At 45.4% G+C, this 26,148-nt stretch overlaps 2 protein-coding genes across 5 annotated transcripts in view; one reads left to right on the forward strand and one right to left on the reverse strand.

The window, feature by feature from the left end:
* LOC139542749 (kinesin heavy chain-like) overlaps positions 1-4,925 on the forward strand; it is a 29,415-nt gene extending 24,490 nt beyond the window's left edge. For 3 of the 4 annotated variants that reach the window (XM_071348542.1, XM_071348545.1, XM_071348543.1), the window contains exons 27-29: positions 2,660-2,687; positions 2,845-2,930; positions 3,094-4,925. In XM_071348542.1, the coding sequence (XP_071204643.1) occupies positions 2,660-2,687; positions 2,845-2,923 (107 nt within the window). In that variant the 3' untranslated portion in view covers positions 2,924-2,930; positions 3,094-4,925. Of the gene's footprint in view, positions 1-2,659; positions 2,688-2,816; positions 2,931-3,093 lie in introns of all 4 variants that reach the window. The other variant, XR_011668545.1, reaches the window with a different exon arrangement.
* Positions 4,926-15,298: 10,373 nt separating this feature from the next.
* Positions 15,299-25,548, reverse strand: LOC139542751 (protein FAM186B-like). The gene is made up of 6 exons (XM_071348549.1): positions 23,261-25,548; positions 21,017-23,048; positions 20,691-20,883; positions 19,953-20,149; positions 18,961-19,134; positions 15,299-15,412 (listed from the first exon to the last, which is right to left on the reverse strand). Exons 1-6 carry the CDS (start codon positions 23,487-23,489, stop codon positions 15,397-15,399), a joined length of 2,841 nt encoding a protein of 946 aa, XP_071204650.1. The 5' UTR covers positions 23,490-25,548; the 3' UTR covers positions 15,299-15,396.
* Between the last annotated feature and the right edge of the window lie 600 nt (positions 25,549-26,148).

The raw sequence follows: 26,148 nt of genomic DNA on the forward strand, positions 1-26,148 counted from the left end.
GAGTCCAACCGCCGTGTCTATGTGAGACGCTGAGTAGGTGAACGGATGTTCTCCACATGTGTGGTTCCCACCGTGAAGCATGGATGAGGAGGTGTGATGGCTTTGCTGGTGACACTGTCAGTGATGTATTTAGAATTCAAGGCACACTTAACCAGCATGGCTACCACAGCATTCTGCAGCGATACGCCATCCCATCTGGTTTTGTCACGCCCTGACCTTAGAGATCCTTTTAATTCTCTATTTGGTTAGGCCCGGTTGTGACTAGGGTGGACAATCTATGTTTTCTATTTCTTTGTTGGCATGGTATGGTTCCCAATCAGAGGCAGCTGTCTATCGTTGTCTCTGATTGGGGATCATATTTAGGCAGCATTTCCCACCTATTGTTTGTGGGATCTTGTTTTTGTGTAGCTGCCTGTGAGCAGCACAGAATGTCACGTTTCGTTTTCTTCTGCATTGTTTTTGGTGAGTTTCATAATTATTAAACATGTGGAACTCTAAGTACGCTGCGCCTTGGTCCATTCATTCAGACAAGCGTGACAGGTTTGCGCTTAGTGGGACTATCATTTGTTTTTCAACAGAACAATGACCCAACACACCTCCAGGCTGTGTAAGGGATATTTGACAAAGAAAGGGAGTGATGCATCAGATGACCTGGCCTCCACAATCACCCGACCTCAACACAATTATTTTATTTATTTTACCTTTATTTAACTAGGCAAGTCAGTTAAGAACAAATTCTTATTTACAATGATGGCCTAGGAACAGTGGGTTAACTGCCTTTTTACCTTGTCAGCTACGGGATTCGATCTAGCAACCTTTCGGTTACTAGTCCAATGCTCTAACCACTAGGCTCCCTGCCGCCCCAATTGCTAACCATCTCTAGCAATTGAGATGGTTTGGGATGAGTTGGACCGCAGAGTGAAGGAAAACGCAGCAAACAAGTGCTCCGCATATGTGGGAACTCCTTCAAGACTGTTGGAAAAGCATTCCAGGTGAAGCTGGTTGAGAGAATGCATGAGTGTGCAAAGCTTTCATCAAGGCAAAGGGTGGCTACTTTGAAGTACTTTGTTTCACACTTTTTTGGTTACTACATGATTCCATATGTGTTATTTCATAGTTTTGATGTCTTCGCTATTATTCTACAATGTAGAAAATAGTAAAAAAAAAAAAAAAAAAAACTTGAATGAGTAGGTGTCCAAACTTTTGACTGGTACTGTATATACAGTGTATTCGAAAAGTATTCAGACCCCTTGACTTTTTCCATGTTTTGTTACTTTACAGCCTTAGCAAATGTATAAAAAATATAAAATATTGCATTTACATAAATATTCAGACCCTTTATTCAGTACTTTGTTGAAGCACCTTTGGCAGCGATTACAGCCTAAATTCTTCTTGGGTATGACGCTACAAGCTTGGCACACCTGTATTTGGGGAGTTTCTCCCATTCTTCTCTGCAGATCCTCTCAAGCTCTGTCAGGTTGGATGGGGAGCGTCGCTGCACAGCTATTTCCAGGTCTCTCCAGAGATGCTCAATTGGGTTCAAGTCCGGTCTCTGGCTGGGCTACTCAAGGACATTCAGAGGCTTATCCCGAAGCCACTCCTGTGTTGTCTTGGCTGTGTGCTTAGGGTTGTTGTCCTGTTGGAAGGTGAACCTTCGCCCCCAGTCTGAGGTCCTGAGCGCTCTGGAGCAGGTTTTCATCAAGGGTCGCTCTGTACTTTACTCTATTAATCTTTCCCTCGATCCTAACTAGTCCCCCAGTCCCTGCCGCTGAAAAACATCCCCCACAGTATGATGCTGCAACCTTTATGCTTGTCTTTTGGAAAACTCCAAGTGGCCTGTCATGTGTCTTCTACTGAGGAGCGGCTTCCGTCTGGCCACTCTACCATGATTGGTGGAGGGCTGCAGAGATGATTATCCTTCTGGCAGGTTCTCCAATCTCCACAGAGGAACTCTGGAGCTCTGTCAGAGTGACCATCGGGTTCTTGGTAACCTCCCTGACCAAGGCACTTCTCCCCCGATTGCTCAGTTTGGCTGGGGGGCCAGCTCTAGGAAGAGTCTTGGTGGTTCTAAACTTCTTCCATTTAAGAATAATGGAGGCCACTGTGTTCTTGGGGACCTTCAATGTTGCAGACATTTTTTGGTACCCTTCCCCAGGTCTGTGTCACAACACAATCCTGTATCTGAGCTCTACGGACAATTCCTTCGACCTCATGGCTTGGTTTTTGCTCTGACATGCACTATCAACTGTGGGACTTTATAAAGACAGGCATGTATCTTTCCAAATCATGTCCAATCAATTGAATTTACCACAGGTGGACTCCAAGTTTTAGAAACGTATTAAGGATGATCAATGGAAACAGGATGCACACAAGCTCAATTTGGAGTCTCATAGCAAAGGGTCAGAATACTTATGTAAATAAGGTGTTGCTGTTAATGATATTTAATACATTTGCTAGAATTTCCCCCAATTTTTTTTTGCTTTGTCATTATGGGCTATTGTGGGTAGATTGCTGAGGATTTTTTAAATTTAATACATTTTAGAATAAGGCTGTAACGTAACAAAATGTGGAAAAAGTCAAGGAGTCTGAATACTTTCCGAAGGCACTGTACAGTATATACACACTAATCCTAACTATTCCCTGTTATATTCATGAACAGGAAACACCGTAGACATCAATGACAACAGGTAAGCATATCAGCGTCTCAATTGTATATTGTAAAAGCATTACAAAGAGACTAATATTACTCCCACTTCTACCTCTGTCACTCTATTATTATTACTACTACTACCAGTGCTACTTCTCCCTCTCTACAGTACTGAACAGTGTAGTGTGTGTCTGCAGGAGTGATGGGCACTGTGGCAGTGAGGTGGAGGACCCAGGCAGACTGTACATCATTCAGCAGGAGACTGCTGCAAGTTAATGCCATGGTAACTAACGAGCACGCACACAGGCGCGCACACACATTAACTCTCTCATCACACGCATTGTTTACATTCACAACAAATGATGAATTCAATATACATGTTGAAGGATGAATTCCTACTCCTTGAAACGCATCTCCTAATGATCTATTTCCTTTTCTTTCCACAGATGACCAAATACTGTATTCAGGACCGCTCCCATATATTTGCATGCAGCCGTCTAGCTTCCCTCCCCCTGCACCCATACATGGCCACTGATTCTCCCCTGTAGTCCCAAGCTCAGCCCCATGCTCCCAATGGCGACCACGCTCACACTCCTGTGATTAGAACACATCGTAATGTATACTCCTGTAGAGGTATTGACCAGCACTGTTTCTGTGTATGTACAGTTCCACTTTACTCGACAGTGGCATCATAATGCTGACCTATAGCACCGTCATAACCATGCCCTGGCGCCTCTCCTATAAGACTTAATGCCAGCCTACAACAAAGGATCTCACTCTGCATGTTGCCCAGCTAGCTGAGTAGCCAACTAAATCTGTGCATGTTTCATGACAGTGTTACTCAATTTGATATAAACTGGCATGAACCACCACAGTGGTATTGACAGATGTCATGTAGAGTTTATGATGCTGTTGTATTAGCTGTATGATGTCATTGTCCAGTCAGTACTGAGGCATGTGGAACTCAGCCATGCCCTATGCCCTTTAGAGTCTAACACAGCCTTAATAATAATGACAGCTGATTTCACATGATCATAACATGCAGTCATGTGTGTACATATATAGAAGTACAGTATCTGTGTATTTACTACCTCTAGATCTACTGATACAACTTATCAACTTATATCATCATTCCAACATGTTGTTATATTAGTGGATTGTAAGGCAGTGAAGGGAGCTGTTATGTCCTGTCAACTGATTTGTTTGTACAAAGATTCCTCCTCCTTAACATCATGAAATAAGGTATGATGTTATTGATGAGATAGTCACATCTCTATTTTAAAATGGTGCCCCTTCTACCTGCTCTGTGTATTCTGCTATAGGGCACAACATCATGCCAACATTTCCCAACCCCTATAAAAAAACATTATTCAATATACCACAAAACACCTTCTGGATGTGTTTTTAAACTGCTCCCAACCGAGCTGCCACCAGTATGGGGTTTGAAAGCATTTTATTTGATTGTAACATTGGCATGTTAGTAATGGCAGCTGACCAATGCGAACTTTACATGGTCCTGTGCTCTGCTGTGTTTTCTCAGTCAGAATCCTGATCAACCAATCGGGACAGAGAAAACCAGCAGCTGCTGGAGCTGTGATTGAGAGAACCAAGGTCTTTTGACAAGTACTGTACAGTAGAGTTGGTTCACTAACTAGCCGGACTGTACCGTGTTGACTTCAGGTCTATCTAACAGACACTATGACCTACATTTTGGCCTACTAATGACTGAAACCTCAGGATCTCTGATTGATAACAGTGTGTTGTGGGGCCAGGGCCACATATATCTTTCAAATCTTTTTAGCAACATAATTGCTAATTACTGAAGAAAGTGATGAGATAAAGTAACAGTTTGAAAAACTCATTAGCCCCTCCACTTGGATAAATTAAAGACTGAATTATTTCAAACCAGGCCTGCCCCCAACGATTATTTAGATTCCCTTTTGAAGTCATTTTTGGATGTAACAAGTTTGAGAAATTGTACCAGATATTCGACTGTCTGACTTTAGCATATCTAAAATATGTGATAATATTGTTAAACTTGTAAGTATAACAGCATATCATTATGTAGTAAAATGAAAAAAGTACGCACATAATATTACTTTGTTAGGGAACCATAATGTGTACTGTATGTATTTATATATTTCTGTAGGCCTATATGCTCATTATGTGATTCATCGTGCGACATGCATATTTTTGTATATACTCATTAAAATATGTGAATCATTATGTTGTAGTTGGCAGAAATAAACCCTTACAGAAATAAGTTCATAGAAGAAAATCATGTCCAAAGAATCATTGTGTTGTGAAAACTTTTGGACTGTGTATTGTGTGAGCGAAGACTGTCCGAATGGTTACTGAGTGAGTGCACAATACAGTGCATTAGGAAAGTATTCAGACCCCTTGACTTTTTCCACATGTTGTTACGTTACAGCCTTATTCTAAAATGGATTAAACTGTTTTTAAACCTCATCAATCTACACACAATATTAGAAAATGTATCAAATGTATAAAAATTAAATCAATGAAATATCACATTTACATAAGTATTCAGACCCTTTACTCAGTACTTTGTTGAAGCACATTTGGCAGCGATTACAGCCTCAAATCTTCTTGGGTATGATGCTACAAGCTTGACACACCTGTATTTGGGGAGTTTCTTCCATTCTTCTCCGCAGATCCTCTCAAGCTCTGTCAGGTTGGATGGGGAGCGTCGTTGCACAGCTATTTTCAGGTCTCTCCAGTAGAGGTCGACCGATTAATCGGAATGGCCGATTAATTAGGGCCGATTTCAAGTTTTCATAACAATCGGAAATCGGTATTTTTGGAGGCTGATTTTGCAGATAAAAAAAAAAAAATTACACCTTTTTTAACTAGGCAAGTCAGTTAAGAACACATTCTTATTTTCAATGACGGCCTAGAAACGGTGGGTTAACTGCCTTGTTCAGGGGCAGAACGACAGATTTTTACCTTGTCAGCTCAGGGATTCAATCTTGCAACCTTACGGTTAACTAGTCCAACGCTCTAACCACCTAACCACCAACGCTCTAACCAGTCAGGGTATATGCAACCATTTGGGCCACCTGGTTCATTCTGAACTAATTTGCCAGAATTGTATGTAATTATGACATAACATTGAAGGTTGTGCAATGTAACAGCAATATTTAGACTTAGGGATGCCATCCGTTAGATAAAATACGGAACGGTTCCGTATTTCACTGAAACGTTTTGTTTTCGAAATGATAGTTTCCGGATTCGACCATATTAATGACCTAAGGCTCGTATTTCTGTGTGTTATTATGTTATAATTAAGTCTATGATTTGATAGAGCAGTCTGACTGAGCGATGGTAGGCACCAGCAGACTCGTAAGCATTCATTCAAACAGCACTTTCGTGCGTTATGCCAGCAGCTCTTCGCAATGCTTCAAGCATTGCGCTGTTTATGACTTCAAGCCTATCAACTCCCGAGATTAGGCTGGTGTAACCGATGTGAAATGGCTAGCTAGTTAGCGGGGTGAAATGAATGTCACTCGCTCTGAGACTTGGAGTAGTTGTTTGCCTTGCTCTGCATGGGTAACGCTGCTTCGAGGGTGGCTGTTGTCGATGTGTTCCTGGTTCGAGCCCAGGTAGCGGCGAGGAGAGGGATGGAAGCTATACTGTTACACTGGCAATACTAAAGTGCCTAAAAGAACATCCAATAGTCAAAGGTATATGAAATACAAATCGTATAGAGAGAAATAGTCTTATAATTCCTATAATAACTACATCCTAAAACTTCTTACCTGGGAATATTGAAGACTCATGTTAAAAGGAACCACCAGCTTTCATATGTTCTCATGTTCTGAGCAAGGAACTTAAACGTTAGCTTTCTTACATGGCACATATTGCACTTTTACTTTCTTCTCAAACACTTTGTTTTTGCATTATTTAAACCAAATTGAACATGTTTCATTATTTATTTGAGGCTAAATTGATTTTATTGATGTATTATATTAAGTTAAAATAAGTGTTAATTCAGTATTGTTGTAATTGTCATTATTACAAATACATTTTAAAAAATCGGCCGATTAATCGGCATCGGTCTTTTTTGGTCCTCCCATAATCGGTATCGGCGTTGAAAAATCATAATCGGTCGACCTCTACTCTCCAGAGATGTTCGATCGGGTTCAAGTCCGAGCTCTGGCTGGGCCACTCAAGGACATTCAGAGACTTATCGCGAAGCCACTCCTGTGTGTAATATTCATATGTGTAAACATACTGAATTATAATTGGATGCATTTTACCGCCGTATCATACTGTGCTATGATTGGTTAAGACCACCCAGATGGTTAGGTCATGGGCAGTTGATCATGGTTGGAGATAAGTGAACATGCAAGTTATAGCTAGCTAATAAAGAGCTACGTTAAGAAATATCCTGTAGTACTGCATTTTATTATTTTGTACGAAGCGTGCAAAACAAGACACTGTGTTGTCTTGGCTGTGTGCTTAGGGTCGTTGTCCTGTTGGAAGGTGAAACTTCACCCCAGTCTGAGGTCCTGAGTAAATAAGGTATTTCTGTTTTTTATTTGTAACATATTTCGCTTTGTCATTATGGGGTATGTGTGTAGATTGGGATTTTTTAAAATTTAATATATTTTAGAATAAGGCTGTAACGTAACAAAATGTGGAATAAGTGGAAAGTGAATACTTTCCGAATGCACTGTATGTGCTGGGAATATACACTGAGTGTACAAAACATTAAAGACACCTTCCTAATATGTAGGTGCACCTTTTGCCCTCAGAACAGCCTCAATTCGTCAGGGCATGGACTCTACAAGGTGTCAAAAGTGTTCCACAGGGATGCTGGCCCATGTTGACTAAGTTGTGTCAAGTTGGCTGGATGTTCTTTGGTGGGGGGCACACGGGGAGATTGGCGGAGTCAGGTTATAGACCTGAGCCAACTCCCCGTGCTTACCGCGGGGAGCGAGTGACCGGGCAGGCACCGTGTTATGCGGTAAAGTGCACGGTGCCAGCTCTCCGCAAGTGCCACGCTAGAGTGGGCATCCAGCCAGGGCAGATTGTGCCAGCTCAGCACTCTTGGTCTCCGGTGCGCCGTTTCGGCCCAGGGTATCCTGCGCCGGCTCTGCGCACTGTGTCTCCGGTGTGCTGTGACTGCTCAGTGTGTCCTATGCCTGCCCTCCGCCCGTGCCGGGCTAAAGTGGGCATTCAGCCAAGAGGAGCGGTGCAAGTTCTGAGCACCAGATCTCCAATGCACCCCCACAGCCCGGTTTGACCCGTGCCTGCGCTCTGGAGGTGCCGTGCTAAAGTGGGCATTCAGCCTGGAAGAGTGATGCCAGGGATAAGCACCAGATCTCCAATTCTCCCCCACAGCCCGGTTCGACCCGTGCCTGCGCTCTGGAGGTGCCGTGCTAAAGTGGGGATTCAGCCTGGAAGAGTGATGCCAGGGATAAGCACCAGATCTCCAGTGCTCCCCCACAGCCCGGTTCATCCTGTGCCTGCTCCCAGAACCAGGCCTCCTGTATGTCTCCCCAGCCTGGTGGGCCCTGTGGCAGCACCCTGCACCAGGCTGCCTATACGTCTCCTCCCACCAGTGATGATCCATGGCACGAAGCCTCCAGCGATGGTCCCCAGTCCGGAGCCTCCAGCGAGGGTCCCCAGTCCGGAGCCTCCGCCGACGATCCCCAGTCCAGAGCCTCCAGCGACGAGGGTCCCCAGTCCGGGCCTGCAACGAGGGTCCTCCGTCCGGGGCCTGCAGCGAGGGTCCCCAGTCCGGGGCCTGCAGCGAGGGTTCCCAGTCCTGGGCCTGCAATGAGGGTCCCCAGTCCGGGGCCTACAACAAGGGTCCCCAGTCCGGGGCCTGCGGAGAGGGTCCCCAGTCCGGGGTCGGCGACGAGGGTCCCCGCACGGTGGAGCGGGTTCTATGTACCGCACCAGAGCCGCCACCGCGGACAGATACCCACCCGGACCCTCCCCTATAGGTTCAGGTTTTGCGGCCGGAGTCCGCACCTTTGGGGGGGGGGGGGGGGTACTGTCACGCCCTGACCTTAGAGAGCCTTTTTATGTCTATTTGGTTTGGTCAGGGTATGATTTGGGTGGGCATTCTATGCTCTTTATTTCTTTGTTTCTGGCCGAGTGTGGTTCCCAATCAGAGGCAGCTGTCTATCGTTGTCTCTGATTGGGAATCATACTTAGGCAGCCCTTTTTCCCACCTGTGATTGTGGGTAGTCTATGTATAGTGGCCTGCGAGCACTACGTTGTTTTACGTTCGTTTGTTATTTCTTGTTTTGTTGGCGACATTATAAATAAACTAAAATGTACGCTCACCACGCTGCGCCTTGGTCCATTCCTATCGACGAGCGTGACACATGTGATGAGTTCGCCAATCAAATGCCCCACTTGTGCTGCCACTGGACAGCGAAACAAGTAAGTTAAGCTTTATGTATTGTAATTTAAATTAGTTTGTAGTAGTTACAGTTCAAGTCGGAAGTTTACATACACCTTAGCCAAATACATTTAAAGTCAGTTTTTCACAATTCCTGACATTTAATCCTACTAAACATTCCCTGTCTTAGGTCAGTTAGGATCGACACTTTACTTTAAGAATGTGAAATGTTAGAATAATAGTAGAGAGAATTATTTATTTCAGCTTTCATTTCTTTCATCACATTCTCAGTGGGTCAGAAGTTTACAAACACTCAATTAGTATTTGGTAGCATTGCCTTTAAATTGTTTAACTTGGGTCAAATGTTTCGGGTAGCCTTCCACAAGCTTCCCACCATAAGTTGGGTGAATTTTGGCCCATTCCTCCTGACAGAGCTGGTGTAACTGAGTCAGGTATGTAGGCCTCCTTGCTCGCACACGCTTTTTCAGTTCTGCCCACACATTTTCTATGGGATTGAGGTCAGGGCTTTGTGATAGCCACTCCAATACTTTGACTTTGTTGTTCTTAAGCCATTTTGCCACAACTTTGGAAGTATGCTTGGGGTCATTGTCCATTTGGAAGACCCATTTGCAACCAAGCTTTAACTTCCTGACTGATGTCTTGAGATGTTGCTTCAATATATCCACATAATTTTCCTTCTCATGACGCCATCTATTTTGTGAAGTGCACCAGTCCCTCCTGCAGCAAAGTACCCCCAAAACATGATGCTGCAACCCCCGTGCTTCACGGTTGGGATGGTGTTCTTCGGCTTGCAATACTCCCCCTTTTTTCTCCAAACATAACGATGGTCATTATGGCCAAACAGTTCTATTTTTGTTTCATCAGACCAGAGGACATTTCTCCAAAAAGTACGATCTTTGTCCCCATGTGCAGTTGCAAACCGTAGTCTGTTTATTTTTATGGTTTTGGAGCAGTGGCTTCTTCCTTGCTGAGCGACCTTTCAGGTTATGTCAATATAGGACTCGTTTTACTGTGGATATAGATACTTTTGTACCTGTTTCCTCCAGCATCTTCACAAGGTCCTTTGCTGTTGTTCTGGGATTGATTTGCACTTTTCGCACCAAAGTAGGTTAATCTCTAGGAGACAGAATGCGTCTCCTTCCTGAGCGGTATGATGGCTGCGTGGTCCCATGGTGTTTATACTTGCGTACTATTGTTTGTACAGATGACCGTGGTACCTTCAGGTGTTTGGAAATTGCTTCCAATGATGAACCAGACTTGTGGAGGCCTACAATTTTTTTCTGAGGTATTGGCTGATTTCTTTTGATTTTCCCATGATGTCAAGCAAAGAGGCACTGAGTTTGAAGGTAGGCCTTGAAATACATCCACAGGTACACCTCCAATAGACTCAAATGATGTCAATTAGCCTATCAGAAGCTTCTAAAGCCATGACATCATTTTCTGGAATTTTCCAAGCTGTTTAAAGGCACAGTCAACTTAGTGTACGTATGTAAACCTCTGACCCACTGGAATTGTGATACAGTGAAATAATCTGTAAACAATTGTAAAAATTACATTTGTCATTCACAAACCGACTTGCCAAAACTATAGTTTGTTAACAAGAAATATGTGGAGTGGTTGAAAAACGAGTTTTAATGACTCCAAACTAAGTGTATGTAAACTTCCGACTTCAACTGTAAGTGTTGAGTTAGATTACACAATGTAGTTACCTCAATCATTATTTCAAATAATTTTGGTGACTTCACAGCAATTGTGTGAAGATGAAATGTAGCTAGCTAGCAGGTTCAGCTAAATACAAATCCCCTAGACACAACCATGTCTCATAGTTACATCATGAGATTTGTAAATGAAAGAGGAATATAATATTACGAATTGAATGGAGTTTTCCATCTTTCCATTTAGAGTTTATGGTGCAGTACAGAAATGCCCTTATCCAGATGGTGTAACAAAGGCATTTCCTAACAGACCTGCTAACTTTCTTTGATGTTACTTTTAAGGGTGGAACCAACATGCAGTACCTGCAGCAGGAAGAGAGGCAAGAACCAATTTCATTGCTGGACTTTTTGAAACGTCATGTATTTGTTTTAAAAATGTACAGATAAAAGGAAATGTATGGTTTAAACATGCCTTTAATGTTTATTTGTTTTAGCTGTTAGTGATAATTCCCTAAGTGTTAATACATTAGTGTTTACATAATCCTTTATGTATGTGCTATGAATGACCAAAGGTGTCTGACTATATAGTAAGTACAGCGTCATATGATACAAGGCATTTATGTATAAGTTATATATGACCAAAGGGGTCTGACTTTAAATTAAGTACAGTGTCATGCAGTACAGTCTTTATGGATGTGTTATGAATGACTGAATGTGTCTCACTTCAGAGTAAGTATTACAGGACACTACATAAAGTTTCAATAAATAGGTTATTAAAGTTCTGATGATTTATGAAGGTTTTCTCATGATCCACAGTTTACTGTAGGGTGTGATAGGTATTTAAATGGGTTAATGGACCTGCAAAGCTTGCATTTGTGTTAGTGTCTGTGTGTCAGAACCAAGATCATTTGGAGTAGTCCAAGCTGAGACTACCGCACCAGGTATTCCTCCTCTGTTCCCATGCTGGAGACCAGTGCTTGATTAAAACCTGTTACAAGGGTGCCAACATGTTGTGTCTGATCTTTCAGCGGGGGAGTGGGTGAATGTGTCAAGGACCTGACTGGGCCCAGCACCACGCGGTATGGATAGCTTTTGTTGCGTGAGTGTTTGTGTACTGAGGAACATGTAACTTAGTTCCAGATGAAAGACCTTTTCAATTTCTTTAGGTTGGGGGCTTTCATCAAGATAAGTATGTCATGGTGTAACGTTGTCTCCAGGCTATTGCACACACATAACATACAGTATAAGCCTGGGATGTCAACCATTCAAAGTCGGCCTTAGTGGGTGTGCCATAGAATTCTATAGGAGTGACCTTACTGAGTAGAATGTATGTCATCGTCACTACGTAACACAGTCAAAAAGTCATAATTATTGCTAAACCCTGCCCATTTCTACAATTGATCTTCTTATAATTGTATTTGAAACCTAACTCTAACTAATGAAGGCCAAGTTTTATGCGTCGGTCCACCAGAAATACCGCGCATTTGGGCAGAAGTATCTGGGAATGAGACTAGGTGTAATGTGACTAACATGACATCACTTTAGAGTGTATCCTTCCTTCAGCACAATATGTCACCCTTTATAAAGCACACATTTATATCATATTCGACATAGTGGCTGATGTCACATTTGACATCGGTGATTATGTCACACAGTTATGCCACATTTATCAACCCTTTATAAAGCATGACATACGGTTATAGATGCTTTGTAACACATTTATTTAGTGCTTATGAAGGTATTATGAAGGCTTTATGAAGCCTTTATAAGCTGAACGTAGTTTAAAGCCGGACCAAAAACTATTCTTCACTGATTGAAGTGGGCAGCTGAGCAAAAATGAAGGAAAACTAAACATCCGGGGGACCTATCATCCTTTCACTCCCTCCTCTCTACCTTCTCTTCCTCTGTATCTGCTGCTAAAGCCACTTTCGACCACTCTAAATTTCAAGCTTCTGCCTCTAACCCTAGGAAACTCTTTTCCACCTTCTCCTCCATTCTTAATCCTCCACCCCGTCCCCCTCCCACCTCCCTCTCTGTGGACGACTTTGTCAACCACTTTGAAAAAAAGGTTGACAACATCCGCTACTCATTCACTCAGCCTATTAAGTAAACTGGTCTCACTCACACATAACTACCCTTCGCCTTGACCTCTTTCTCCCCTCTCTCTCCAGATGACATCCTGCGACTAGTGAGGTCTGGCCACCCGTCAACCTGCCTGCTCGACCCCATCCCCTCCTCCCTTCTCCAGACCATCTCTGGAGACCTTCTCCCATTCCTCACTTCCCTCATCAACTCAGCCCTGACCTCTGGCTGCGTTCCCTCTGACTTCAAAATGGTTTGAGTTGCTCCCCTCCTCAAGAAACCAACATTCGACTCATCTGACGTCAAAAACTATAGATTTGTATGCCTTCTTTCTTTTCTTTCCAAAACACTTGAACGTGCTGTTTCTGATCAACTTTATTGTTATCTCTCTCAGAACAATCTTCTTGACCCTAACCAGTCAGGGTTCAAGACGGGTCACTCAACCAAGACTGCTCTTCTCTGTGTCACGGAAGTTCTACGCACTGCCAAAGCTAACTCTCTCTTCTCTGTTCTCATCCTCCTAGATCCATCCGTTGCCTTCAACAACGTGAACCATCAGATCCTCCTCTCCACTCTCTCAGGAATGGGCGTCTCAGGCGCTGCACACTCTTGGATTGCATCCTACCTGGCAGGCCGTTCCTACCAGGTGACATAGAGAGGATCTGTGTTTTCACCATGTACTCTCACTACTGGTGTCCCCTAGGGCTCGGTTCCATGCCATCTCCTCTTCTCTCTATACACCAAGTCATTTGGCTCCGTCATATCCTCACATGGTCTCTCCTATCATTGCTATGCGTATGACACTCAACTACTTTTCTCTTTCCCCCCTTCTGACACCCAGGTGGCGACACGCATCTCTGCGTGCCTGGCAGATATCGGCCCACCACCTCAAGCTCAACCTCGACAAGACGGAACTGCTCTTCCCCCCGGGGAAGGCCTGCCCACTCAAAGACTCCTCCGTCGCGGTTGACAACTCCACAGTGTTGCCCTCTCAGAGTGCAAAGAACCATGGTGTGATCTGAGACAACACCTAGTCAATCTCTGTATACATCAAAGCAGTGCAGGTTCACGCTCCTGCAGGTTCATGCTCTACAACATCCATAGAGTATGACCCTACCTCACACAGGAAGCGGCGCAGGTCCTAATCCAGGCACTTGTCCTCTCCTGTCTGGACTACTGCAACTCGCTGTTGGCAAGGGTCCCCACGTGTGACACTTAAATCCCTGCAACTTATCCAGAATGCTGCAGCCCACCTGGTTTTCAACCTTCCCAAGTTCTCTCATGTCACCCCACTCCTCTGCACACTCCTCTGGCTTCCAGTCGAAGCTTGCATCCACTGCAAGACCATGGTGCTTACCTACGGAGCAGCAAAAGGAACTACCCCTCCCTACCTTCAGGCTATGCTGAAACCCTACACCACCTCGGGTCTCTTGGCTCTCCCACCCCTACGGGTGTCCTGGCACCCCCAATGGTGGAACCAGCTTCCCCATAAAGCTAGAACAGCAGAGTCTGACTATACTGACTCTACTGATAGCTATGTTATTGAGGAAAAGTGTACTTTCTATGCCTGTGATATGTGGTTGTCCCACTTAGCTATCTTAAGATGAACGCTCCGGATAAGAGCGTCTGCTAAATTACTTAAATGTAAATGTATAGTGTGAGTGTACATGCACCTTTTTTTGTGCAAAGGTATATGGTGGATATTGTGTGCGACTGTGAGTGAATTATTTGTTGTAGTCACTGTGCTACTGCTGCAACAATTGCTCTACAAGCGGTCTACACCTGCTGGTGCGCAAACAGAAAAAAAGTTAATTCTCAGAACTGCTCTGGAAAGCCAGATCCACTTCTAATAGGGTTTTCAGGAAGCAGTTAAAGATCCCTAATATACTTCTGCATGCATTAACATACTGTAGGAATCAACCCATGTCCAGTTCTGATACCAAAGCAAACAAAGAGGGAAAGTCTTATGGAAGGGGTGTCACGTTCTGACCCTAGTTCTTTTGTATTTTCTTTGTTTTAGTTGGTCAGGGCGTGAGTTGGGTGGGTTCTATGTGTTGTGTTTCTATGTGGGGTTTTCGTTTGGCCTGATATGGTTTTCAATCAGAGGCAGGTGTTTGTCATTGTCTCTGATTGGGAGCCATATTTAGGTAGCCTGTTTTGTAGTGTGTTTTGTGGGTGATTGTTCCTGTTATGTTGTTCATGTTCGTGTGTTCACTATTTCGGGACTGTAGCGTCTTCGTTTATTTCGTTTGTTTATTGTTTTGTTCTTTCTTAAGTATTCAAAATAAATATGATCCTCAGATGAGGAGGACGAAGACTACCATTACAAGGGGAGAAGAAACCCCTCTCATCAAGGTTTTTTAAATGATGTGGCTATGTGAAGGGATTCACTGGACGCCTCTTCCCGACAGCTCAACAACTGTACCTTCTGCACACGTGCTTGTTTAGCTGTCCTGTGACGCCAATGAAAACTACAGTGTGGGAGTAAATGAGGCATGGGGCTGGAGTGAAAGTATTCTTTATTGGATGGCGTTTGAGATTAGTGACAGACTGGATCCCTTCAGTAGATCATCTCCCTATGCATCAACACATCTCCTCTAGCAAGCATGCAGCTATCCCCCACTCATCCTGAGACAGAGAAGAGATGAGAACACACTCAATAACTCAAACTTTAGTTTAGCTTGTCTTTAGACATTTGTGCTGGGTACACTACACACAGAGGACAGAAGTCAGTTTCCTGTGCCTTGCTCTCTTAACATCCAATATCCCTGTAATAAAACTCAGAGGTCGATTTGCCCCTCTGGGACTCAATAAGTGCAGTGGCTTATCCTGTTCACCAGTGATGGAAAAAAGTACCCAATTGTTATACTTGAGGAAAAGTAAAAATATCTTAATAGAAAATTACTCAAGTAAAAGTGAAATTCCTCCAGTAAAACACTACTTGAGTAAAAGTCAAAAAAAATATATACTTAAGTATCAAAAGTAAATGTAATTGCTAAAATAAAACTTAAGTATCAAAAGTAAAAGTATAAATATATATTATTTTTTTTACACCGCAGGGGGCCTCCCTGCGGTGACGGTCTGCGCCAACTTTCTGGCGCAGCACGGCGTGTTGAAGATGGACATGGGCGGCGTCCCATGTCTCCTCCGCACGCCGGAACCAGTCATCCACCGCAGGAGCCTCGGTCTGACTTTGATGCCAAGGAGCCAGAACCGGCTGATACCCCAAAACACACTGGAAGGGAGAGAGGTTAGTTGAGGAGTGGCGGAGCGAGTTCTGGGCCATCTCTGCCCAGGGCACGAATGCTGCCCACTCTCCAGGCCGGTCCTGGCAAGAAGACCTCAGAAACCTACCCACATCCTGGTTAACTCTCTCCACCTGCCCGTTACTCTCGGGGTGAAAACCTGAGGTAAGGCTGACCGAGACCCCCAGACGTTCCAAGAACGCCCTCCAGACCCTCGACGTGAACTGGGGACCCCAATCAGACACTATATCCTCAGGCACCCCGTAGTGCCGGAAGACGTGAGTAAACAGGGCTTCCGCAGTCTGTAGGGCCGTAGGGAGACCGGGCAAAGGAAGGAGACGACAGGACTTAGAAAAACGATCCACAACGACCAGCATCGTGGTGCTACCCTGTGAAGGTGGAAGATCGGTTATGAAATCCACCGACAGGTGCGACCACGGCCGTTGTGGAACGGGTAAGGGTTGTAGCTTACCTATGGGCAGGTGCCTAGGAGCCTTACACTGGGCGCACACCGAGCAGGAGGAAACATAAACCCTCACATCCTTAGCCAAAGTGGGCCACCAGTACTTCCCACTAAGACAGCGCACCGTCCGGCCGATCCCAGGAGGACCAGAGGAGAGTGACATTTGGGCCCAATAGATCAGCCGGTCGCGGACAGCAGACGGAACGTGCAGACGGAACGTACAGACGCCCAGCTGGACACTGAGGGGGAGCGGGCTCTGCCAGTGACGCCCGCTCAATGTCCGTGTCCAGCTCTCACACTACCGGCGCCACCAAGCAAGAGGCGGGGAGTATGAGATTGGGATCCATGGGCTGCTCCTCTGTGTCATACAGCCGGGACAATGCATCTGCCTTAACGTTCTGGGAGTCTGGTCTGTAAGAAAGGGTAAACACAAAACGGGTGAAAAACATGGCCCACCTTGCCTGGCGAGGGTTCAGTCTCCTCGCCGCTCGAATGTACTCCAGATTGCGGTGGTCAGTCTAGATGAGATAAGGGTGTTTAGCCCCCTCAAGCCAATGTCTCCAAGCCTTCAAGGCCTTGACGACAGCCAACAACTCCCGGTGCCCCACGTCATAGTTTCGCTCCGCCGGGCTGAGCTTCTTCGAGAAGAAGGCACAAGGGCGGAGCTTCGGTGGTGTACCCGCGCGCTGAGAGAGCACAGCTCCTATCCCAGCCTCGGACGCGTCCACCTCCACTATGAACGCCAAAGAGGGATCCGGATGGGCCAGCACGGGAGCCGAGGTAAACAAAGCCCTCAGGTGACTAAAAGCCCTGTCCGCCTCAGCTGTCCATTGCAAGCGCACCGGACCACCCTTCAGCAGTGAAGTAATGGGAGCCGCTACCTGACCAAAACCCCGGATAAACATCCGGTAGTTGTTGGCAAACTCTAAGAATCCCTGCACCTCCTTTACCATGGTGGGAGTCGGCCAATTACGCACGGCTGCAATGCGGTCACTCTCCATCTCCACCCCTGACGTGGAAATGCGATACCCTAGGAAGGAGACGGACTGTTGGAAGAACAGGCATTTCTCAGCCTTGACGTACAGGTCATGCTCCAACAGGCGACCAAGCACTCTGCGGAACCCACTCCGGTCTCCCTGCGCACCGCCCCTCCCAGCTCCATGGGTATCGGAGAGGGCGTGCGGGAGGATGGAACCACCAGACCCCGATCTGAACGTCCGCGAGTAGCCAGCAGGTTGTCCAGCCGGATGGACAGGTCCACCAGCTGGTCAAATGAGAGGGTGGTGTCTCTGCAGGCCAGCTCCCGACTGCAGCGGTAATGATCGATCAGGGCCCTGTTGTTCCATCCCGCGCCGGCAGCCAGGGTCCTAAACTCCAGGGCGGAATCCTGGGCACTCCTCGTCTCCTGCCTCAGATGGTAGAGGCGCTCACCCGCCGCTCTACCCTCGGGTGGGTGGTCGAAGACTGCCCGGAAATGGCGGGTGAACTCCTCAAACTGATCCAACGCCGCATCTCCCTCTCTCCATACGGCGTTGGCCCACTCCAGAGCTTTCCCGGTGAGGCACGAGACGAGGGCGGACACCCTCTCACGGTCCGATGGAGCTGGGTGGACCATGGCCAGATAGAGGTTTAATTGAAGGGGGAAACCCTGGCAGTTGGCAGCACTCCCGTCATATTCCTGTGGCAAGGAGAGACGGATCCCACTGGGTTCAGGCGGGGAAGGTGCGCTCAGGGGAGACCCCGGTTGTGCTGGTGGAGGCGCTGGAAGAACTCCCTGTCTCTCCCAGCGGTCCATTGTCTGGACAACGCGGTCCATGGCGGAACCAAGATGGTAAAGTATTACTGCATGCTCCTGGACGCGCTCCTCCACCTCTATGGCCGGGGTACCTTCTCCTGCTGACTCCATAGAAGGGTCGGTTATTCTGTAATGGGCTGCGTGCTGGTGGCAGGGAAGTCAGGCGCAGGAGAACGAACTTGGTATAAACGGAGTATTTTAATAAATGCTCACAAACTCCGAAAACCAACATATACAAAATAAAGAAAGTGGGTACAAAACCCGTCACACACCATAACATACAAAGCACCAATATATACAACGAACAATCACCGACAAGGACATGAGGGGAAACAGAGGGTTAAATACACAACATTTAATTGATGGGATTGGAACCAGGTGTGATTGAAGACAAGACATAACCAATTAAAAATGAAAAATGGATCAGTGATGGCTAGAAGATCGGTGACGTCGACCGCTGAACACCGCTCGAACAAGGAGAGGGGCCGACTTCGGCGGAAGTCGTGACAGAGAATTTAGAACTGAAACTCAATATCACAAGCAGTCTATACCTTTCACCAGGGGGAAGGACATAATCCTAAAATACTAAGATCTTGCCTTGAATTGTCTAAACATTGCTGCTCTCTAAGCTCCTATCCATTGATACCAGTTGATGCAGTGTGTGAGGCCTTACCTGCCCTGTGCAGAGCGCAGTGCAATGGCTCGGCTATGGTTGACGTCCATCTCCATCAGCAGGGGGATGGAGGAGAGGTTGCAGGGGGGAGAGGCCATCTTCCTGGCCAGCTGCATGTTGTTCATGGTCAGATTACAATGCCACAGTGTGGGTAGCTGGCCCCTCAACAGCTCCCTGAGAGAGACAAAGCACTGAGTTACTGTATCTGTACCAATTAGGAAGGGAAGGGAGAGCTGAGGCTGAACATTGCAGTATGGTTACATGACTGCAGTATCTTAATATTAATTTACTGCAGCAACATAAAGGCCCTTTAATGAGTTCACAATACTGGGGGTTGACAGTGCGGGTCCCTGTACCTATATAGAACAAGAAGGCCCGCACACTGTTAAAGCTCCCAATTCACCGCTTTGTTGACAACGCTTCCATCCAAAACGGATCTTCGTCAGGTCAAACACACTGAGTGTTCACATCCTCAAATATACACATTTCACCTCACATGACCATGTGACGCATGGTGGGTGCAAAAAACATTTGTATATCTCTAATAATTAAATAACAATGAGATGGGTACATGTAATGGTTCCAGAAAATAATATATATTTACAAAATGACCAAGTGGGTAACCTGGAAGGCAAGACAAATCAAAGTAAAGTGACATATTCAGGTAACAAATGGTCTGATATCAAACTCTTGGTTCAGACCTCTAGGAGACATGGTACACAAACGGTAAATCCAATACAATTCTCTTCTCAATAATAGATTATCAGTATCTCCGCCCCTCCTAGGAGTCTTAACATGTTCGATGCCAATGTATCTCAAAGAGCTAATGTTGTGACGAGTCCTGATATTACTCCTGTGTTCTGCTATCCTTGTTTTCAGAGCTTGTTTGGTTTTTCCCACATAGCATAGACCACAAATACACTTGATCAGCTATATCACATTTTTTGTGGAACATGTAATGATGCCCTTAACCTTAATGGCCTTGCCCATACCTGACTCCGCTCAGGGGTCCAGCCTCTGAGGCGGGCATCACCAGGTGGGGGGTCTGGGCTGGAGTGGGCAGGTGGCGGCGCTGGCAACCAGGGTTCAGTGACCACGTCAGCTTGTGGGACTTGATGGCCAGATGTTGACGGGAGTGGCTGGGGCACGGGAACGGGGTGAGCAGGTGCACGTTGTAGTCTTGTCTTATCTGAGGAAATTGTAGGAATTGTGGTTGATTTATTTATTTATTTTAAAGGTGCTGTGCGGTAAGTCTTTTGTACCATCGTTTACTAATCTAACCTTCTACATTTCAAAGTATAATATGAAGTATGGTTGTATAGTCCAAACAATACGCTGTGAAATACCTTCTGAACAGCCATTACTCTTGTATATTTTCTGTTGAAATACCGAACAAATACCCGAAGGAGAAAACAAAAGTAGGAAAAGTCTACCGCCTACTGCCAGAAGCAGGATCGCTTCACATAGAACGGATATAGATCAACAGAGTTTGCTTTCCATGGGAATGACCATTCTAAAATGTATGTGTTTGAGGAAAGGCTCTGCACTCATTGGGTTTCAAATGTTCCATTGAACAGCTTTAACATTTTAAGTGACCACAACATTATTAAAGATAACCAACGATAAAGCCACATTAAAAGCCATACGTCTGTGGGATACCTTTTCAAAGGCACTGAAATGAAAGTGAATGTAGCAACCAAATAAGGCTTGTGTCTACTATTCTTCCTCACCTCACTGAAAAGATATAGCATGCGAGCAAGGCAGGTCTTGCGGCTTTGTTCAATAGCAGCTTGTTTAGCACTCCACCGACGTAACGTCCGTTTCTGGTACACATCCAGTTTCGTCAGGAAGGAGTATATTTCTTTTACCGACTGCCCATCCTTTAGCTCCCGAGCAGCAAGTAACTGCATTTTCAGATTGTAACTGACAAGAAAAAATAGAAGTTGAAAAATAAGTTGAATTCCAAAAATACAAGTTCTGATCAATAAATGGTCACGTGAATCATATGAACAAAACAATTCTACCAAAAAAGAGTGAGCATAAATTCTTATCATACCTGACTTGCTGCACTGATGTGTAGGCCATGAACTTGCGGAGCAGGCAGGCTAGTCTCATCTCATCCATGGCCAGAATGTGGGTGATGAGGTCCTTGGCCATGCTGTACAGCTCAGTGGAGATCTCCCCGCTGATCGCCGCCTGCCTCAGGAGATTCAGGTTGGTCCTCTGAGACACCACGTTCACCTGGTAGGTCGCCCCCACCATCACCGTTTTCTCTATCTTCCTCCCCTCCTCCTCAATCTCCATCTTATACCGCTCCATGTCCCCCTGGTTGGCTGTCTCTATAAGTCTGGGTTTCAGTACTTGCCTCGTTGTCTGATGTGGAGTATGTCTCCTCTTGATTCGCTTCTCTACCAGTACTGTGACAGTTTTCTCAATGTGGTGGTGGCGTTTCTTCTCCACTCTGATCTCCTCTTCCTCTACAAAGCTGTCAGAGGACGAGATGGAGAAATGGCTGGTAGATGGCTGTTCCTCCTCAGTCTTGGGCTCCTTATCCAACTTGTTGTTCATGTCTATGAGGTTCTCCAGGGCCAGGCGCATCTTACAGGCCTGCTGCTTGCTCATGTTGTTGATGTTCTTCAACTGGATCAGGATCTCAGACACAGAGTGACGGCATTCTTGGTGGGGTTCTTTCTTGGAAGCAGACTTGGCGTTCTTGTCTTCTTCTTTCATGAGCATGTGCACATTGGCGCCCAAACTGTTTTGGTCATGCCTGACGAACATAGAGTTGATCTCTTTGAGCATGTCCCCTGGTGACTTGGTGGTGTCATCCCAGAACCCCTCCCGGGCCACTTTGTCCTCCTCAAACGGCATGCCCTGGATGCTGTTTGTAAATTTCCCATGGAGTTTGGAGGTGATGTTGTTGAAGGAGTCTCGGATGGTTTTCTGAAGGATGATGTAGAGTTTGATGGTGTCGTTGGCCTTATCTGCCTCTAGGCTTATACCCTTAACACTGAGGGACTTTTCAATTATGTTGAACACAGATGACTGGAAGCCATCCAAGAGGCTGGTGCTGTTCTTCTCCATGGCCTCAAAGAGGTCAAATTCATCAGGTGATGGCTCTGGCTTGATCTCTTCTTCAAACACTGGGGAAGGTGTGGGAGGTATCTCCTCTTCGTACGTCTCCTCCTCGACATACTCCTCCTCAATGGGCTCTGGCTCCGTCCCAGCCGCAGTCTTGGGTGGGCTCTTGGGTAGCTGTTGTTCCACCACTGATGGGGCTATCTTTGGCTTCTGCTCCTTCTTAGACGGAGGGGGCCGTCTGGGATATTTCGGCTTGAATGGGGCTGAGGTGCTCTCTGGCTGGGTTTGGCTCTGAGTCATGGGGAATTCCATCACCGGCTCAATCACTTTAATCACAGGACCCTGTTGACCTGTCCTGACCATCCCCTCCAGCTTGTGGATCTGGAACTTGTGCGCTGCGATCTCCTCCTGAAGGTTATAGTTATCTCCCTCCAGTTTGGTGATCCTTGTCTTGCCCCCTTCCAGCTCTGCTTTGGCACGGGCCAGGTTAGCACGGCAGTCATCAGCCTTCATCTCATCCAGTTGGGCTTGGGCTTTGTGGGCCTCGCCAGTGCGCTCCTGCAGAGCCTCGTTTAGGTTGTGGAGCCCCGTCTGAATGAACTTAAAGGCCATGCTCATGGCCTTGTTGCAGGACATGAACTTGGCGATGTCGCCCAGCATGAAGGACAGATCTCTGGAAGATTTGGTGGCCAAGCTGGGGTCCGCCATCATGCGGTCCACTGTGGGCGGCTGCAGCTCCTGGATCTTCAGTATCGTCCTGGCATCGACTTTTGACTCCAGCCACCAGTGCCACACACCTCCCTTCTTATGTTCTGCTTCTTTCTTTTTGGTTTTCCTGGTGTCGAGTTCAAAGAGGAATCCACAAAGCTCGTGAAGACGTACAATGCAAGCTTGGATGTCCGACATGAACCTCTGGATCTTGTCTTGCATCTCCTCAACCCACTCCTCAGTGATGCCATCCACCTCCCGGAAGTCCTCGTCCTCCTCCACCTCCACCAGCTCTTGGTCTACAGCAATCAACCAATTAATACAATTGTTACAGTATCCTGACTTAAACCCTGACTTACAGTATCCTGACTTAAACCCCTGAAGAGCAAGCAGTGTATAAAAATAGATTGTGCAGAACAGATATCACAATCATGGTATGAGCATTAATTGCTGAAGCACTTTGGTCCAATTCTAAAGCACTTTGAACAGCTAATGGCACTGTGCCACTCACTCATGTTTCTGAGCCACTGGAGGACCACGCTGAGCTCATGTTCCTTGTCCAGGCTGGACTGTAGGAATGCTTGGATAGGGACGAGCTGCTGGCCACGCCTACGCTTCTCCTCCAGATGCTGTGATTGTGTTATCAGGTCATCATCCTCCTCCTCTACAGCCGAGGCCAAGCGCATGCGGTACAGCGCCTTGTTCACACTGTTCAGGATCACGTGCAGTCTCCCTGCCATGTCCTGTATGTATTTGTATTTATTAAGGATTCCTATTCGCTGCAGCCAAGGCCGCAGCTACTCTTCCTGAGGTCCAGCAACATTAAGGCAGTTATATACAATTTTAAATATTACACAACATTACATTAACACTTTTCACAACACATTAAGTGTGTTCCCTCAGGCCACTACTCTACTACCACATATCTACAATACAAAATCCATGTGTATGTCTGTGTAGAGTGCGTGTCTTATCATCTGCATGTGTAAGCGTGTGTCTGTGCCTGTGTGTGTGTTTCTTCACACACACAGGCACATGTCCTGCCATGTCCTGATCTCGCATCAGGATGGTTTGTATAAGCCTAGGAGATACTGGATAGGCCTACATGGAATACTACTACAAAGACTATTGTATAACGATGGAAGGGGAACAGCAGTAGAGAGACTTGAACCTGACTCTGAGGTTACAGTGGGGTGAGTGCACTACCACCTAAAACAGGGATGCCACACTACTATGAAGTGATATTAGATGAAGAAGTAGAACACGTGGCATCATGAAAAATTGCTTCTCTGCCATATGACCTACAGGTAGTGAGGGGATATTGGTAACTATGCTCATATCTCATTCCAGCTAGCACATATGTTTCTTAGAGCTTGTGAGATCGTGGTTGTCCTATGGTTATTTTGCATACAACCTTCACACAATTTCCTGGGAATGTTGCAGGATAGTTGCTTGGCTTTGGAACATTCTCAGCACATTTAAGGAATTTGACAAAAAAAACTTCCTTTACTTATGTGCTTGGAGTTGAAAAAAAAGTTACGCCAAAATAAGCTAACAGTGTTATTAAAATGGTTAATGACACATTCAGGAAGTTTTAACAAAGTTATTCAAAAACCTCCAAATAAAATAATTTCTGTTCTCAGAGCATTAATAAAACCTCCCAGGAAAACTTTCAAGGAACCAGAGTAAAATGTTCTCAGAACCTCCCTGCAACCTAAAAATAAACTTTCCCAGCACAGGCGAAATTTTGACTTCTGTTCTGAGAACGTTTAAAAAACGTTCAGTTTTATCGGTCAGGAAACTTATGGCTTCGTTCCAACAATCAATGTAAAACCAAAAACATATATTTATGCTGCAATAGTTTATGTGTCGGGGGGCTAGGGTCAGTTGGTTATATCTGGAGTACTTCTCCTGTCTTATCCGGTGTCCTGTGTGAATTTAAGTATGCTCTCTCTAATTCTCTCCTTCTCTCTTTCTTTCTCTCTCTCGGAGGACCTGAGCCCTAGGACCATGCGTCAGGACTACCGGGCATGATGACTCCTTGCTGTCCCCAGTCCACCTGGCCTTGCTGCTGTTCCAGTTTCAACTGTTCTGCCTGCGGCTATGGAACCCTGACCTGTCCACCGGACGTGCTACCTGTCCCAGACCTGCTGTTTTCAACTCTCTAGAGACTGCAGGAGCGATACTCTTAATGATCGGCTATGAAAAGCCAACTGACATTTACTCCTGATTATTATTTGACCATGCTGGTCATTTATGAACATTTGAACATCTTGGCCATGTTCTGTTATAATCTCCACCCGGCACAGCCAGAAGAGGACTGGCCACCCCTCATAGCCTGGTTCCTCTCTAGGTTTCTTCCTAGGTTTTGGCCTTTCTAGGGAGTTTTTCCTAGCCGCCGTGCTTCTACACCTGCATTGCTTGCTGTTTGGGGTTTTAGGCTGGGTTTCTGTACAGCACTTCGAGATATTAGCTGATGTACGAAGGGCTATATAAAATAAACTTGATTTGATATGTTCCCACAACTTCCAAGGAACCAAATATGCTACCTGGGCTCATATGCTCTTCTTAAATACATATTTTTATGACAATTCTTCAAACGCAATAATTTCATATGGGGATGGGCGTTACAAGTGGAACCATTTTTGGAATGTGACTCACTCGTTTAGCTCGACCCATTTCAGCAATTTCCAATTTCCTCAGTACCACCTCAACGGAATGTGGTACTTCTTGAGGTGTAGAAAGGATCTTGTCCAAATCGATATCACTCATAGTTGGTTTCTCCTCCATTTTCCCCTATGATAAATAACTATTTCTCTGAAAATATAAATACAAATAGATATACTTTTGAAAGAAAAATAGATATGATATAATCTCCTATTTATCTCATGGGCTCTTTAAATAAATACACATTAAGTACCAAAAAATAAACATTTTTGATGAAGCTGAGGCAAAGTCTCATTCTTTCAGAACTGAGAACTTTGAAACACACTAACAAAATAATAATAAATTACGTCATATACTTTGTTACATCATAGACTCCTTTCAGTTTTGGGGAGGAAATTCGATTTTACAAGGGAAACCTAGAATTATTGTAGGCCTATGTGGATTTCTCCATCACCATTCTGAATAATAGCTTTTGCCCAGACATACTCTGCTGTTTTTCCCAGGAATAAGCTAACACTGCATGGCCATCTGGCCAAATTACTCTCACATTAGTGGCTTTGCCTCTATTATACTCCCTGCTATCTTTTAACACAGATACAAGACCATTCTACTGTCAATTTACAGAAAAAGACTAACAAATAACACGTTTTTCAAGAAAAATTCAAACAGATTGCTTAGCTAGCTACATGCGTTTGTCTTGTTGTTCATATGGCCGCCTTAGCGTAAGCACCG

This window comes from Salvelinus alpinus, chromosome 17, assembly GCF_045679555.1.
Source record: "Salvelinus alpinus chromosome 17, SLU_Salpinus.1, whole genome shotgun sequence".
Lineage (NCBI taxonomy): Eukaryota > Metazoa > Chordata > Actinopteri > Salmoniformes > Salmonidae > Salvelinus > Salvelinus alpinus.

Coding starts and splice junctions, on each gene's coding strand:
- LOC139542751 (XM_071348549.1), bottom strand. CDS start 23,489: ATGGCAGGGAGACTGCACGTGATCCTGAACAGTGTGAACAAGGCGCTG. Junction 20,150..20,690: donor TGCTATATCTTTTCAGTGAG/GTGAGGAAGAAT, acceptor CAATTTCCTCAG/ATAAGACAAGACTACAACGT. Junction 19,135..19,952: donor GGACCCCTGAGCGGAGTCAG/GTATGGGCAAGG, acceptor TGTCTCTCTCAG/GGAGCTGTTGAGGGGCCAGC.